Here is a 14,170-nt window from a genome sequence, read left to right on the forward strand (position 1 = left end):
GTCAGTGGCTCAGGTCTATAAGCCTGGTTACTCAGGAGGCTGGGATCTGTGGACCATAGCTCAAAGTCAGACCACGCAGGAAAGTCCATTAGACTCTTACCTTCAACTAACCACCAAAAAACCAGAAGTGGAACTGTAGTAGAGCTTTAGCCCTGAACAGAAAAGCTAAGGGACAGTGCCTAAGCCCTGAGTTCAAGCCCCAGGATTGGCACAAAATACTTACAATATTAATTTTTAAAAGGTGTACATAATGAACTCTCACTAAAGCTGAATCTAAAAGGTGTGATCAGTAAGTACTGTTCAGAATAATACCTGATCCTGGGACATAAACAAGTGGTAACACTCAGGAGAAAATTAGCATCCATATTCAAGTGTTGGCTCCCATCTACTCTATGCCTCCATTTCCTAATCAGTAAAGTAGATAAATGAGCTTCAAGATTTCTCATGAGTCTTACTCCATCACCCATCACAATGTCAACAAAGGAAATAAAAGTCTATTCCATAAGAAAAATACAAGTAAGCAGTTCCTATCCTGCTTTTATCCTGAGGAAAACAACCTTCATAAAGAAATGAAGATTGGGCTGGGAAGATGGCTCAGTGGTAGAGTGCTTGCCTTGCATGCATGAGGCCCTGGGTTCCATTCCTTAGCACCACATAAGCAGAAAAGGCTGGAAGTGGTGCTGTGGCTCAAGTGGTAGGGCACTGGCCATGAGCTGAAGAGCTGAGAGACAGCGCCCAGGCCCAGAGTTCAGGTTCCACGACCAGCAAAAAAAAAAAAGAAAAAGAAAAAGAAAAAAGAAATGAAGATTGATATATATTTTTATTTACTTTATTTAAGTTATATATAATTTATATATATATATATATGTATATATAAACTGCCTCATAGCAATCTGCCTTAAACTATCAACTGACTCCTTATTTATTTGATGGAAAAAATATAGGATGGTATTTGAAAGCAAGTTCAACAGAATGTACAGAAAGAGCATATATATCACTTCTGCATTTTATGAAATCATCTTCTGAACTTATAATCATTTTGGAAAAGTTTAAGACACTGGCCAGGGGAGAAAGTAGTCTACTACTCTGCCTCATGCCTCCCCCTTGTATGTAAAGATGATATTACTTCACATAACATTTCATTTACACTTTCATCTCCTTATCCTTCCCCACTAACAAAAATAACCAACATAAATCATTCCATAGGCTCAACTCTCTGTAATCACTGTTAGTAGCCAATTGAGCTCAGATACTTAACTGATACAAGTCTATTTACTTTTTAAAAGCTATTGCAATAAATCTTATTACAATTCTATAGACAGGCACAGTAAAATAGCTAAGGCTCTAATAGAACAGCTTCATCAAATATTCAGACTCCCTTTGTTCATAAACAAAGCTAAGTATTTCTAACATATTAAAAATATGGAATTTCAAAAAATTATGTATGAAGATACTAAATATACTAGGTCAGCAAGCTTTAACACTATGGAGCATGAGAATTCTGTATATCTAAAAATAGCATATTAGGGCTAGGATGGTGGCTCAGTGGTAGAGTGCTTGCCTTGCATGCATGAGGCCCTGGGTTCAATTTCTCAGCACCACATAAGCAGAAAAAGCCAGAAGTGGTGCTGTGGCTCAAGTGGTAGAGCGTTAGCCTTGAGCTGAAGAGCTGAGGGACAGCACCCAGGCCCAGAGTTCAGGACCCACAGCAGAAACAAAGAAAGAAACAAAGGAAGGAAGGAAGGAAGGAAGGAAGGAAGGAAGGAAGGAAGGAAGGAAGGAAGGAAGGAAGGAAGGAAGGAAGGAAGGAAGGAAGGAAGGAAGGAAGGAAGGAAGGAAGGAAGGAGAAAGAGAGAGAAAGAGAGTATATTAAACTACATCTATAATAAAGCATAATATATTACTACTTTCTGAAAAAGAACTAAAGAATGAAAGAACTTATGGGCTGCTGTAGTTACCTATATGTATGGCACCTAATATAACCTGGAAAAATAAGATATTAGGAAATGAATAAAAACACACATCTATATACAAAGATAGCTGAAGTCTACCAATATTTAAGCCTGTCTTCATTTTATGTTTTTATTATATTCACGTGTTACCTTCTATTCATACTATCAAAAGTTAAAACATTTCTATCCATTTCTGGGGGCAAAGTAGGAACATAAGGCAGCAGAGAATACCATTTAAGAAAAGATCTGGTCTCAAATTCCAGCTCCAGGACTGATAGGTACCATGTGCCTTAGTCTCCAGGACTTGATTTTCTCCTGGGCCAATGGGGATAATAGCTATCTAACATACAGGTAAGATTACAAGGCTTAAATAAGATTAAGAATTACTTAATAAAGCAAGGAGTTGGGGCCTCACACCTATAGTCCTATCTACACAGAAGGCTATGATCTGAGGATTAGAAAAGTCATTGAGACTCAACCCCAATTTATCAGAAAAGGCTGGAATTGGAGGCATAGCTCAAGCGGTAGAGGAACAGTCATGAAAAAAGGGGGAGGGGGAGCTCCAGGGCCTGAGTGCAAATGCAAGTACCAGCCCCACCCCCCAATAAAAAAATTCTCAAATATTTAGCTTGTAGAGTCCATTAAGACTTATTACAATAATACAATAATACAATACAATAATACAATAATAAGACTTATTACATAATACAAAATAAACCTGCAGTTTCCAATCAACAGACAATAAATAAGCAGCTCCTGAGCAAAAATGTTTTCACACTCAACATATAGCAGCTTATGTTAAAATCTTCACTTAAGAAATTAAGCAATTTACTGCTACCAATCAATTTCTAACTAGTATGCATTTGATTTCAAGCTAAACAAAACCCCAAAACTGCCTTCCCAATTGGTTAGAATACAGTGTTTTTAAATTTCATGAGTTATGAATCCTGAGCTTTAAAAAAATGGGGTTTTCAAAAATATAGCAAAAAAATCACTTAGAACCATTGTCTTAGAGCTGCCTAAAAGCAGCAGAGTTGCCAAGTCATTTTAATACAAATTGATCAGAACATTTCCAACCAGAATTCACGTTATGTATTCTGAACCCAAAAGCACAAAATGGCTCAGTGCTCACATGAAGTCCCTATCTTTATAATATTTAGACTGCCTGGGTCTCGAAAGCAGTCAATGGTTAGGCTGTTAGTGCTAAAGACCACTCTAGTCCAATAATCAAAAAACTGTTACAGAAGGGAAATGAGCTCTTAGCATGAGGCAATCAAAACAGAAAATGCAGATCTGAACTCTAAAGTGGGCATCAGTGTTAAAGTGGTTAGTCAGGAAGGCTGTCAAACCTATCAACTCCAGAATTAGTGTCTCAATTTAGTATAAAAACCAAATGTATCTGTTAAGGCTAAAAATCCAAGCAACAAAAAATACTTGCACAGCCCCTTTAATACTATGAGAATATGATGAAGAGAAAAAAAGAAGAAATGCATATATTTCCCCAGTGATCAAACTGAAGTTAAAGCCTGATGTACATGCCACATGGGAGGTAAGTTTCTAAAGCTCATACCTCAAAAATCGCATACTGTATAATATGGAGCCTTTGTGATGTTTTGCATCAAGTCAATCTGTAAGACAGTAGTTACAATATTAGTGAAGACAGTGGGTTAAAACATTTCATGTTCAAACATGAAGCAATAATCATTCATGGGTTAGGTGCTTTTAGTTAACTATGGCCCCCTTGGGTTTGTATGTCTAAGCAAAAATAAGATAAAAAGCCACTCAATGCCTTAGAAGATAAAAAGGCTTAAAGTGACAACCAAAAAGTTGGGGGTCCGTAGAGAAATAACTATAACATACAAATCACATACAAATACAATTAGCACTAATTTTAGTTATCTAGACTAAATAGCAAGAAAATATACCCAGTCTTTTAGAAAGCCATTCGTTTTGAATGACAAATCCTTCATCCTTATGAGCACTGGAAAAAGCAAATCCCAACCTCTACCTCCCTTAAAAAATCTCTAGAAAGTGTGAAGTCAAAGAAAGTTTTGCCAGCCAGGTACGGTAATGGACACCTGTAATCCCAGCACTCAGAAGGCTGAGAATGGTGAGTTCAAGACCAGCCTCAGTTACATAGGGAGTTCAAAGTTAACCTGAGCTTTAAAATGAAATCAGGGGGCTGGGAAGGTGGCTCAGTGGTAGAGCGTTTGCCTTGCATGCCTGAGGCCCTGGGTTCGATTCCCAGCACCACATAAGCAAAAAGAATAAAAGCCGGAAGTAGCGCTGTGGCTCAAGTGGTAGAGCGCTAGCCTTGAACTGAAGAGCTGAGGGACAGCGCCCAGGCCCAGAGTTCAGGCCCCACGACCGGACCCAAAAAAAATAAAATAAAATGAAATCATGCCTCAAAAAAAAATTATCTAGCTAAAGCACCCAAAATGACTTGATGCAAACACACCTAGTGGTGCCCGCTGGAGTAAGCATCATATTGCTTTAAGTTGTTTTTGCATAAGTTTACCAAGGGATGTTACCCTTGTGGGAAGGTCTAATTTGTAAGGAATCTAAACTAGGTAATGACATTTGCACTGAAGCCAATGAAGTAGGAATAAATTTACTCTCTATAGGTTATGCGGGGAGTTTTTCATACTTTTTGTGGAGGCAAAGCTTTGTGCCTAGCAACCCCAAAGCCCTAAGTTCAAAAAATAATAATAAGGGGGGTAAAAGTTCATACTATTTGAAAATTTATTTACCTTTAAAAAAGAAATCCAGGGTTATCCCTATACTATCTCTTACTCACCTTGATTCAGATATGCATTCATAAGGGTTAAAAGGCAAAATACGCCTGAGCCTTGTCTATATCAACAGAACTATTTTGAGTCTAGTGCAAAACTTTCATTTTGCAGGCTCAAAGACTTCATTATAAAATGCTTCTCATGGGGGCTGGGAAGGTAGCTCAGTGGTAGAGTGCTTGCCTTGCATGCCTGAGGCCCTGGGTTCGATTCCTCAGCACCACATAAGCAAAAAGAAAAAAAGCCAGAAGTGGTGCTGTGGCTCAAGTGGTAGAGTGCTAGCCTTGAGCTGAAGAGCTGAGGGACAGCGACAGCGCCTAGGCCCCAGAGTTCAGGCCCCACGACCGGACCCAAAAAATAAAAAAATAAAAAATAAAATGCTTCTCACTTGAAAATTTAGGCTCAAATTTAGTAAAGCAATTACTTTGTGTCAAGATTGTAAATGAGACTTATCAGTTTTGTAGTATTAAAATATTAAGTTGATATAACTTCTTGATGAAATTTCCTTAGCTATGTATTGACTCTATACCAAATCTTACTTACCCATTTATTGGTTCCTTGTTACCAATTTTTAATTTTTAATCTAATTCTCAACTGAATTAGCCAATATATACCAGTGAAAAAAAAAGAAATTTTATTCTAAAATTATAAATAATTTTGTATTACCCAAAGAGAGTTGTGGCTTTTACCTGTGGTTTCTGAAAGGTAATCTCTAAGCCCTTGGAATGCCATGCCTATTTAATAAGGTTGGTTATCATCTGGGGCTGAGGGCCACACCAGAAATCCTAGCAATGAACCTTATGAGAGGAACATTTAGGGCTGGAAGCCAGGCTGTCATAGTTATGGAGTATCAGTAAAAAGTCCTAATCCCTTAAACATAACTGGTTGCTTTGCTCCTGTATTTCCATTTTGCTACATAGTACCTTTCGATGTTTTCTACTAAACAGTACTCTATGGTCAGTCACTCACCTCCATCCACACCTCTGTCCCATCTCTACCCATACTGAAGAAAAATACTTCTATAAAACACAACTCTTAGCCAAGTGCCAGTGGCTCACATCTATAATTCTAACTACTCAGGAGGCTAAGATATGAGGATAACCGTTGAAAGCCAGCAAGGGCTGTGGCTCAAGTGGTAGTGTTAGCCTTCAGGGAAAAAAAAAAGAGTTCAGGGATAGCACCCAGGCCCCAAGTTCAAGGCCCAGGACCAGCATGAAGCGGGGGCGGGGGGGGGGGGGGGGACACAAAACAAAAATGGGTGCTGATGGCTTATGCCTGAAAGCCTAGCTACTAAGGAAGCTGGGATCTAAAGATCACAGTTCAAAGCCAGCCAGGATAGGAAAGTGAAAACTTATCTCCAATTAATCACCAAACCACTACAGGTGAAGCTATGGCTCAAATGGTAGAGCAGTAGCCTTGAGCATAAAAACTCAGGAACAGGACCCAGGCCCTGAGTTCAAGCCCTGGATCAGCACCAAAAAAGCTCTATAGTTGCAGAAGAAATCCCATTACTAGCAACTTCTTCAAACACTTGTGGCACCCAAAATGTGTCTCTCATGAGGTCAAACTCAATTTGCTCACTTGGGGGCTGGGAAGGTGGCTCAGTGGTAGAGTGCTTGCCTTACATGCATGAGGCCCTGGGATCGATTCCTCAGCACCACATAAGAAGGAAAAAAAAAAAAAGAAAGAAATTTGCTCACTTGCTTGAGGTGTTACTATTGAAGATAAGAGGATCTTCCACCATGTAAATTTTGGGAAAAACTAATATAGTGGTTATTTCATGAGAGCAGAAAGGAAGGCAGAAGACAACTAAAAAATGATACTGGTTCAATATCCAATTAGACTGTTTATGTTTGTCCTTTAAGACTTGTATAACCAAAATCTAGTTCACTCATAATTGTAGATGTATTTTCCGGAGCTGGGAGTGGTAGTATATGAGTACAAGGCCAACCTGGGTTACAAAGCTCAAAATGAAAAAAGTCACTTTTCTAAACACAAAGAGGCTAGAAATAGAAGAAGCCATGTGCAGAAATGCAACAACAAAATCCTCCTCTGTGTAACTTTTGAAAGCTTAAAAGAGAAAGGGGAGGGGAGGGGAGGGAGAGGGAGGAAAAGAGAGGGAGGGAGGGAGGAGGAAGGAGGGAGGGAGAAAGGGGCACTCCCATATATTTAAATGCTGATTGTTTTAAATACATTTAATATTAATTAATTTTAAAGCTTATTTTCATACAAAGGACATCATCAAGGAAGTGAAAAGCCAACTCACAAAATCAGAAAAAATATTTGTAAATCACTTGAGTCTAACATCCAAAACATTAAAAAAAAAATTCCTTTATCCCTCCCCCCTATGGTATAACCCCTGTTTTCACTGTATTTGATGTTGGTATAATTTGGGGAGGGGAAGGGGAAAAAACAAAATGTTTAAATAGGGATACAGATTGACCCACTGCAATGAGAAATACAAGATGCTATGTCAAAAAACGAACTTTACAATTTAGGTGGGGGGGGGGGTGGGAGTTGAGGTGGGAGGGAGGCAACAATGCTGGATAAGAAATGTACTCATTACCTTGCTCATGTAACTGTAACCCCTCTGTACAGTATTTTCACAACAAAAAAAGTGTTTAAAAAAAGGGAAACAATCATCGAAACAAAAAAAAAAAGTCCTTCAACTCAACTCAACAACAAAAATAAATTACCAAGTGGGAAAAAAAGAAATTGCCCTTTCTCAAAGAGATACAAAGTCAGGTGTGGTAGGATACATCTGAGATTCCAACACAGGGAGAAGCTGAGGTAGGAGAAACCAAGTTTGTGACCAGCGTGGGTTACACAGGAAAAAGACAAATAAATGGCCAATAGCACATTAAAAAACACTCATCATTAGTGATTAGGGAAATGCAAATCAAAGCCACCAGGAAAACCACTTGATACTAAGATAGCCATACTTTAAATATAAAACCTAAAAAAAAAAAAAACCAGCAATAGGTTTTGTGAGGATATGGAAGAATGAAAGCCCTCATACACCACTGGTGGAAACATAAAATGGTATACATACTTTAGAAATCAGTTTCACACATTCAAAAGGTGTAACATAGAACTGTTACATAACACAGTGACTCTTCTATGTATGTATAAGTCCAAGCTAATTGAAATCAGGTGTTCAAAAAGAAACTTATACGTGGGCTGGGAAGGTGGCTCAGTGGTAGACTGCTTGTCTTGCATGCATGAGGCCCTGGGTTCGATTTCTCAGCACCACATAAGCAGAAAAAGCTGGAAGTAGTGCTTGGCTCCAGTGATAGAGCGCTAGCCTTGAGCTGAAGAGCTGAGGGACAGCACCCAGGCCCAGAGTTCGGCCCCATGACTGGCAAAAAAAAAAAAAAGAAAAGAAACTTATACGTAAAGCCTAGTGACGTAAGTCAAACTTCAGATACTCAAATGTCCATTGAAGAAGAATGGCTCAAGAAGGAAGTATGTACCTATACAATGGAATCTTAGTTATAAAAGAGAAATGACGTACCAGTGGCTCACACCTGTATCCTAGCTTCTCAGGAGGCTGAGATCTGAAAACCAAGGTTTGAAGCCAGCCCAAGCTACAGGTCAGATTTATTTCCAATTAACCACCAAAAAAAGTGAAAGTGGAGCTGTGGCTTAAATGGTAGAGCACTAATCTTTAGCAAAAGAAGTTCAGGGACAGTGCCCAGGTCCTCAGCACAAGCCCTAAGGCCAGCACACACATACATACACACATACATACATACATACATAAATGGAATGAAGTATCAACACATGCTACAGGATGACTAAGAGAAATAAGCCAGACACTATAGAACACATATTATATGAATGCACCCACATTCAGAGGGGCAGACAGACTGTGATACCCAGGGTCTGGGAAAAGGGAGGCTGGGGAATAACTGCTTACTGGCAGAGGGCTTTTCACACAGGATGATGGGGAAATTACTGAAACTACACAGTAGTGATGACTGCACAGTATCACAGATGTACCTAAGACCTGTGAATTGTAAAGTGGTACATTCTATGGGCGCTTTACCACCAAAATTTAAAAAAAAAAAAACTCACCTTATGACTTCCTTGAAAAGACACAAGTACAGGGGCAGGGGAGAGAGATCAGCAGTGGGCACAGGAGCTGAATGGGCAAAGTATATTTTGGCCTGGTAGTGCTAGTGATAATTGCAGCACTACACACATTTGTCAGCAAGTCCTGGAAAGTACTCTAGAAACATCTCACTGCCCTGGGAAGTTGCCAAAACTGAAAGAAACCTCTTTTTCTATGACCTCCCCAAGTAGATAAAGAAAGTCTACAAAATTCACCCCCTCCCACATATCAGTTTAATGCCAAATAGCCCTTTGGGACACAAGTTAAGAATCACTGAATTATACAAGAGCTTAAGAAGAGTCTAAACCAGACGGGGCCTCCATCATGGGAGAAAGCCCCAAGGATGTTTTAGTAACATAAAAATTGTACATGATAGGCAACAAAGGTGTGGCTCTAGTGGTAGAGAGTCAGACTGGGAGTGGGGTGGGGAAAGAAGCCAAGTTAAAGCCTGGGAGCCTAAGTTCAAGCCCCAATACACAAAAAGAAAAAAAAAAAGTGCAACCATTTTTTTTTTTAAGTCCTGAAAACACACAAATAATAGCTACGGCGATCTTCTGATAATGTTCTACCAGTCAGTATATTCATGCACATCCTCCAAGGAGTGACATGTTAGTAAGTTTCCCTAACTACATATTAAAAATCTCCCCTTTAAAAATAATCCTAGGGCTGGGTTTATTGCTCAGTGATAGAGCAATTGCCTACCATACTCCAAAGTCCTGGGTTCCATCCTCAGCACTGAAAAAAATAACAAGAATCTTAAAATACACAATTGCCTTTTAAAACTAAATGTGCTAGCCTGGCACTGGTGACTAATATCTGTAGTAAATCTAGCTGCTCAGGAGGCTGAGATCTAAGGACTGAAGTTCTAAGTCTGTCCAAGGCAGGAAAGTCTATAAAACTCTTATCTCCAATTAACCACCCCCAAAAAACCACTCCCAGAAGTGGAGCTGTGGCTTAAGTGGCACCCTAGCCTTGAGCAAAAACCTCAAGGACAGTACCCAGGCCCTGATTTCAAGCCCTAGGACTGGCAAGGGGGGGGGGGTGTAAAATGCCATAAATCAACTAGTTGAGCAAAGAAGAAAGTTTTCAGAATAATCTCACTATTCTCTTAATTAATGAAGACAGTGTGGTAGTTCCCCAGAAGACTAGGAAGTAGCCCTCAGCACCAGGGAACCGAGCTCCTCACGCTAAGGCAGGAGCCACTTACCAAGATATTTATACTTAGCCTTAAGATTTCAGATACTTATGAAACAGTTTAAGCTCATCAGTAAGCCACTTTTAACCTGCGAGTCCATACAAATTCTTTTTTTACAGTTTATATTAAATACATTTTAATCAAAATTCAAGTGACTTAAGTAACTTTTATAGCAAAAGAGGGGAAAAAAACATAGTTTCTAACTAGGAAGTTACTTGCGAGAGCACATCCATGCTCATTTTGAGTTTATAATACAAGTTAAGATCGCACAGCATTCTTTTTTTGGTTTGGTTTTTTTTTTGCTTTTTGGTTTTTTTTGGGTCCGGTCATGGGGCCTGAACTCGGCTTGGGCGCTGTCCCTCAGCTCTTCAGCTCAAGACTAGCGCTCTACCACTTGAGCCACAGCACCACTTCCGGTTTTTTTCTTTTTGTTTATGTGGTGCTGAGGAATCGAACCCAGGGCCTCTGGCATGCAAGGCATGCGCTCTACCACTGAGCCACCTTCCCAGCCCCTCGTACAGCATTCTTATTTGTTATCTATACAAATTTTTTTTCCTTTTTTTGTTGGTCTTAGGGCTTGAACTCAGGGCCTGGGAGCTGTCCTTAGGCCCTGTTAGGAGATAACACAGACTTTCCTGCCTGGGCTAGCTTTGGACCAGGATCCTCAGATCTCAGCCTCCTGTGTAGCTAGGCATGAGTTACCAGCACCTGGCTCTTCCCCCACCCCCATATAAACTCTTATAAAGTAATATGACTCTTCCCAGGTTTTTTCAGTAGATGCATGTAGGTTCTCCTCCTCCAAGAACTTCAAAGTACTATACTGGCAGAGGACAACCTTTCCAAGATTCCAGCATCCTCACTACTCTTGTCATCAAATTAAATTATGTACAGTATAGACACATAATTTAGGGAGCAAGAAAATAATTCAACGTTCAATTGATATTCCTGAAAGTAATAGTTCTTAAATTCTAACTATAATCGAAGTTAGGTAATGGACATGTTGCCTTTCTAACCTGTCATTTCTCAGTTTAATTGCATTTGTACCTGCCCTCCCTGTGTCCAAAGTCATAAAGATTAGATTGTTTTTGCTGCTTAACAATTTCAACTCATAGCAAACGTGTGTGTGTACATGAGCATGCATATACATGTGTTCTTTGAGAAGGTACTCAAATACAGACCAGATACATAAACTCTATTAGTAAGGTAGAAGGATATAGAAGTAAAACATGAATTATATGAGATCCACATATACGAAGGTTATACTTTTATTGAAGAAAATACACAAAATGTGTGCTTATTGGTATTATTTTAAAAACCTGGGAGCTGGGCACTGGTGGCTCATGCCTGTAATTCTGGGTACTTAGGAAGCTGAGATCTAAGGATTGTGGTTTGAATCCAGCCCAGGGAGGAAAGTCCATGAGTCTTTTATCTCCAATTAACCACCAGAAAACTGGAAGTAGAGCTGTAGAGCACTAGTCTTCAACAGAAAAGTTCAAGCATAGTGCCCAGGCTTTGAGTTCAAGTCCCACCACCAGAAAAAAAAAAAAAAAAGAACAGAACTGAAAAGAAAAAGACAAGAAAACCTGGGATGGGGCTGGGAAGGTGGCTCAGTGGTAGAGCGCTTGCCTTGCAAGCCAGAGGCCCTGGGTTCGATTCCTCAGCACCACATAAGCAAAAAGCAAAAAGCCGGAAGTGGCGCTGTGGCTCAAGTGGTAGAGTGCTAGCCTTGAGCTGAAGAGCTCAGGGACAACACCCAGGCCCAGAGCTCAGGCCTCACGACCGGACTCAAAAAAAAAAAAAAAAAAAGTGAATTAAACAATATTATTAAAAAAAAAAAAAAAAAGAAAGAAAACCTGGGATGAAGTGTTACGAAGACTACTCTCCCACAGAGGGGTAAGACAGGACAAGACAGTATAAAAGCAGCTGAGAATGGCAATCATCTTTAGTAGCACCAAGAACAGCACACGCAAAGGCCCTATGGCAGGAATGAGCTTGGGCAGTGCCATCTGGATAAGACACAAAAAGCAGGAGAGAAAAATGACCCAATCACAGCTCTCAAACATCTAACTAATTGGGGAACAAAACGGACAACTAAAGTGAAAAGGGCATGTTCTTTTTCATTGTAGATCCCTTGTAAATTATATAGCAGAGAGACAAATCACAGAAGGCAGGGTTAGGAGTCAAAAGAAGGACAAGTTTAGATGCAGAAGAGCATGAAGAGCAGATCAGAGCCACAGCCAAGTAGCACAAGGGTAAAAAGGGCCCACAAACCTGTAACTCATAGAAAGAAACCTAGCCACCAAGAGGAACTCCTTCATGTTCCTGAACTCAAAAACCTGAAAATGGCTTCAGATACTCTAAGTAAATTAGCAATGCTATAGCAAAAGAAAAATGAGAGAAATATACTGAAGATGATGAGTTTATTAATCCTTATTAACTGTAAACTGGCAATAAATGGTAAGACATTATGCAGAGACTCCATACACTGCAGCTTTGGGGAGTGGGGAAAAGTCAACCTGAAGTCTCTTGATTGAATTCTTGGGTACAGATGTGTATATATTTGTCAAAATTCACTAAACTTAGTTAAGACATATATAACATGTCTCAAAATGAGTACAGCCGGGCACCGGTGGCCCATGCCTGTAATCCTAGCCACTCAGGAGGCTGAGATCTGAGGATCTAGGTTCAAAGCCAGCCCTGGCAGGAAAGTCCATGAGACTCTCATCTCCAATTAACCACCAGAAAACCAGAAGTGGCACTGTGGCTCAAAGTGGCTTGAGCTGAAGGGCTCAGGAACAGCACCTAGGCCCAGAGTTAAGCCCCACAAAAGACAAAAAATAAATAAAAATTATTACAGTGGAGTGCAAAAGAGAAGCAAACTTAGAAAAGTACATAAACAAGCAAGGAATAATACCATAAAAGCAAACATTTCTATGTAAGCAAATGTTCTACATGTAAAGGGGAAAGTTATATATATATACACCTAAGTTGGACTATTTTATACAAGAATTAAACCACAATATTTCTGCAATCTTTGCCCTTATATCTCTATGTAGGTGAAGATACATTTTATTTTTGTAGTTCCCAAAGTAAAATGAGCTCTGAGAAAACTAAGCCAAAAACAGGTAACGAAAATAATGACAATATGAAGGCATGAAACAAATAGCTTATGTAAATCATAAAGGAGAGTCCAAAGAAAGGAACCCTAGGGATTTATTTTGGGTAATTAGGATAGCAAAAGTGCCTATTATAAATGCCAGGTAGGGAAGGCAAGAAATCCTGAAGAGTTGTGAGAATTCAATATTCCTAAATGACACTATGAATCACACTCCATTTTATGTGTGACATTCCATGTACGTTTCCTAAGGCAAACTCATGTGTGAGCAGATAAAAAGTATCACTTTAAGTGATCATCCTCAATCAACACCAGATAACAAATGAAGGGTTTTTTGCATATTGGCCAGACACTTGTCTGAATTTGAACTGTGAATTATAAACAGAATACAATACTCAGGTTCTTAGGTAGCACTCTTGTCTACTCCTGTAGTCCCTCCCTTCCTCCTCCTCACTCCACATCCTTCAAGAACCTAGATTTAATCTTCCTAAATTGTGCCACATCTACTAGGTAAAGTTGCAATGGATCATTCCCTAAAGCCATTACAGATAAGTCAAAGCTTACAAATATGGTTCTAATCCAACTCTTCAGGCTTTACCTCTTATTTTGTATTACTCCTCACAAGTGCCCAAGGCTTCTAATCAATTTTTATTTAAATATTTTGCCAACGACAAATTATACTTTACCATATCCTTATTTTCTTTTAGGACTTTTCCACAAATGTATGGTCATAGCTGTAGACACCAATTCATTCTCCTCTCATACTCAACTGTAGAGCTTTCCCACTTCTAACTCATTTTAAACGTTATTGATCGCATAAAAAAAATAAGTATAGGGCTGGAAGGTGGCTCAGTGGTAGAGCGCTTGCCTTGCATGCATGAGGCCCTGGGTTCGATTTCTCAGCACCACATAAGCAAAAAGAATAAAAGCCGGAAGTGGCACTGTGGCTCAAGTGGTAGAGCGCTAGCCTTGAGCTGAAGAACTGAGGGTTCTTCAGAGGCCCAG

The 14,170-nt window shown here is 39.6% G+C and overlaps 1 protein-coding gene across 4 annotated transcripts in view; it reads right to left on the reverse strand.

The window, feature by feature from the left end:
* Positions 1-14,170, reverse strand: part of Smg1 (SMG1 nonsense mediated mRNA decay associated PI3K related kinase) — a 94,613-nt gene that overhangs the window by 74,629 nt on the left and 5,814 nt on the right. The window contains exon 2 of one of the 4 annotated variants that reach the window (XM_042671395.1): positions 3,523-3,580. The exons of the other annotated variants lie outside the window; for them this stretch is intronic. Within the exon in view, the coding sequence (XP_042527329.1) occupies positions 3,523-3,536 (14 nt within the window). The 5' untranslated portion in view covers positions 3,537-3,580. The remainder of the gene's footprint in view (positions 1-3,522; positions 3,581-14,170) is intronic. 4 annotated transcript variants of the gene reach the window in all.

This window comes from Dipodomys spectabilis, unplaced genomic scaffold (assembly GCF_019054845.1).
Source record: "Dipodomys spectabilis isolate Male_0828 unplaced genomic scaffold, ASM1905484v1 ptg000618l, whole genome shotgun sequence".
Classification (NCBI taxonomy): domain Eukaryota; kingdom Metazoa; phylum Chordata; class Mammalia; order Rodentia; family Heteromyidae; genus Dipodomys; species Dipodomys spectabilis.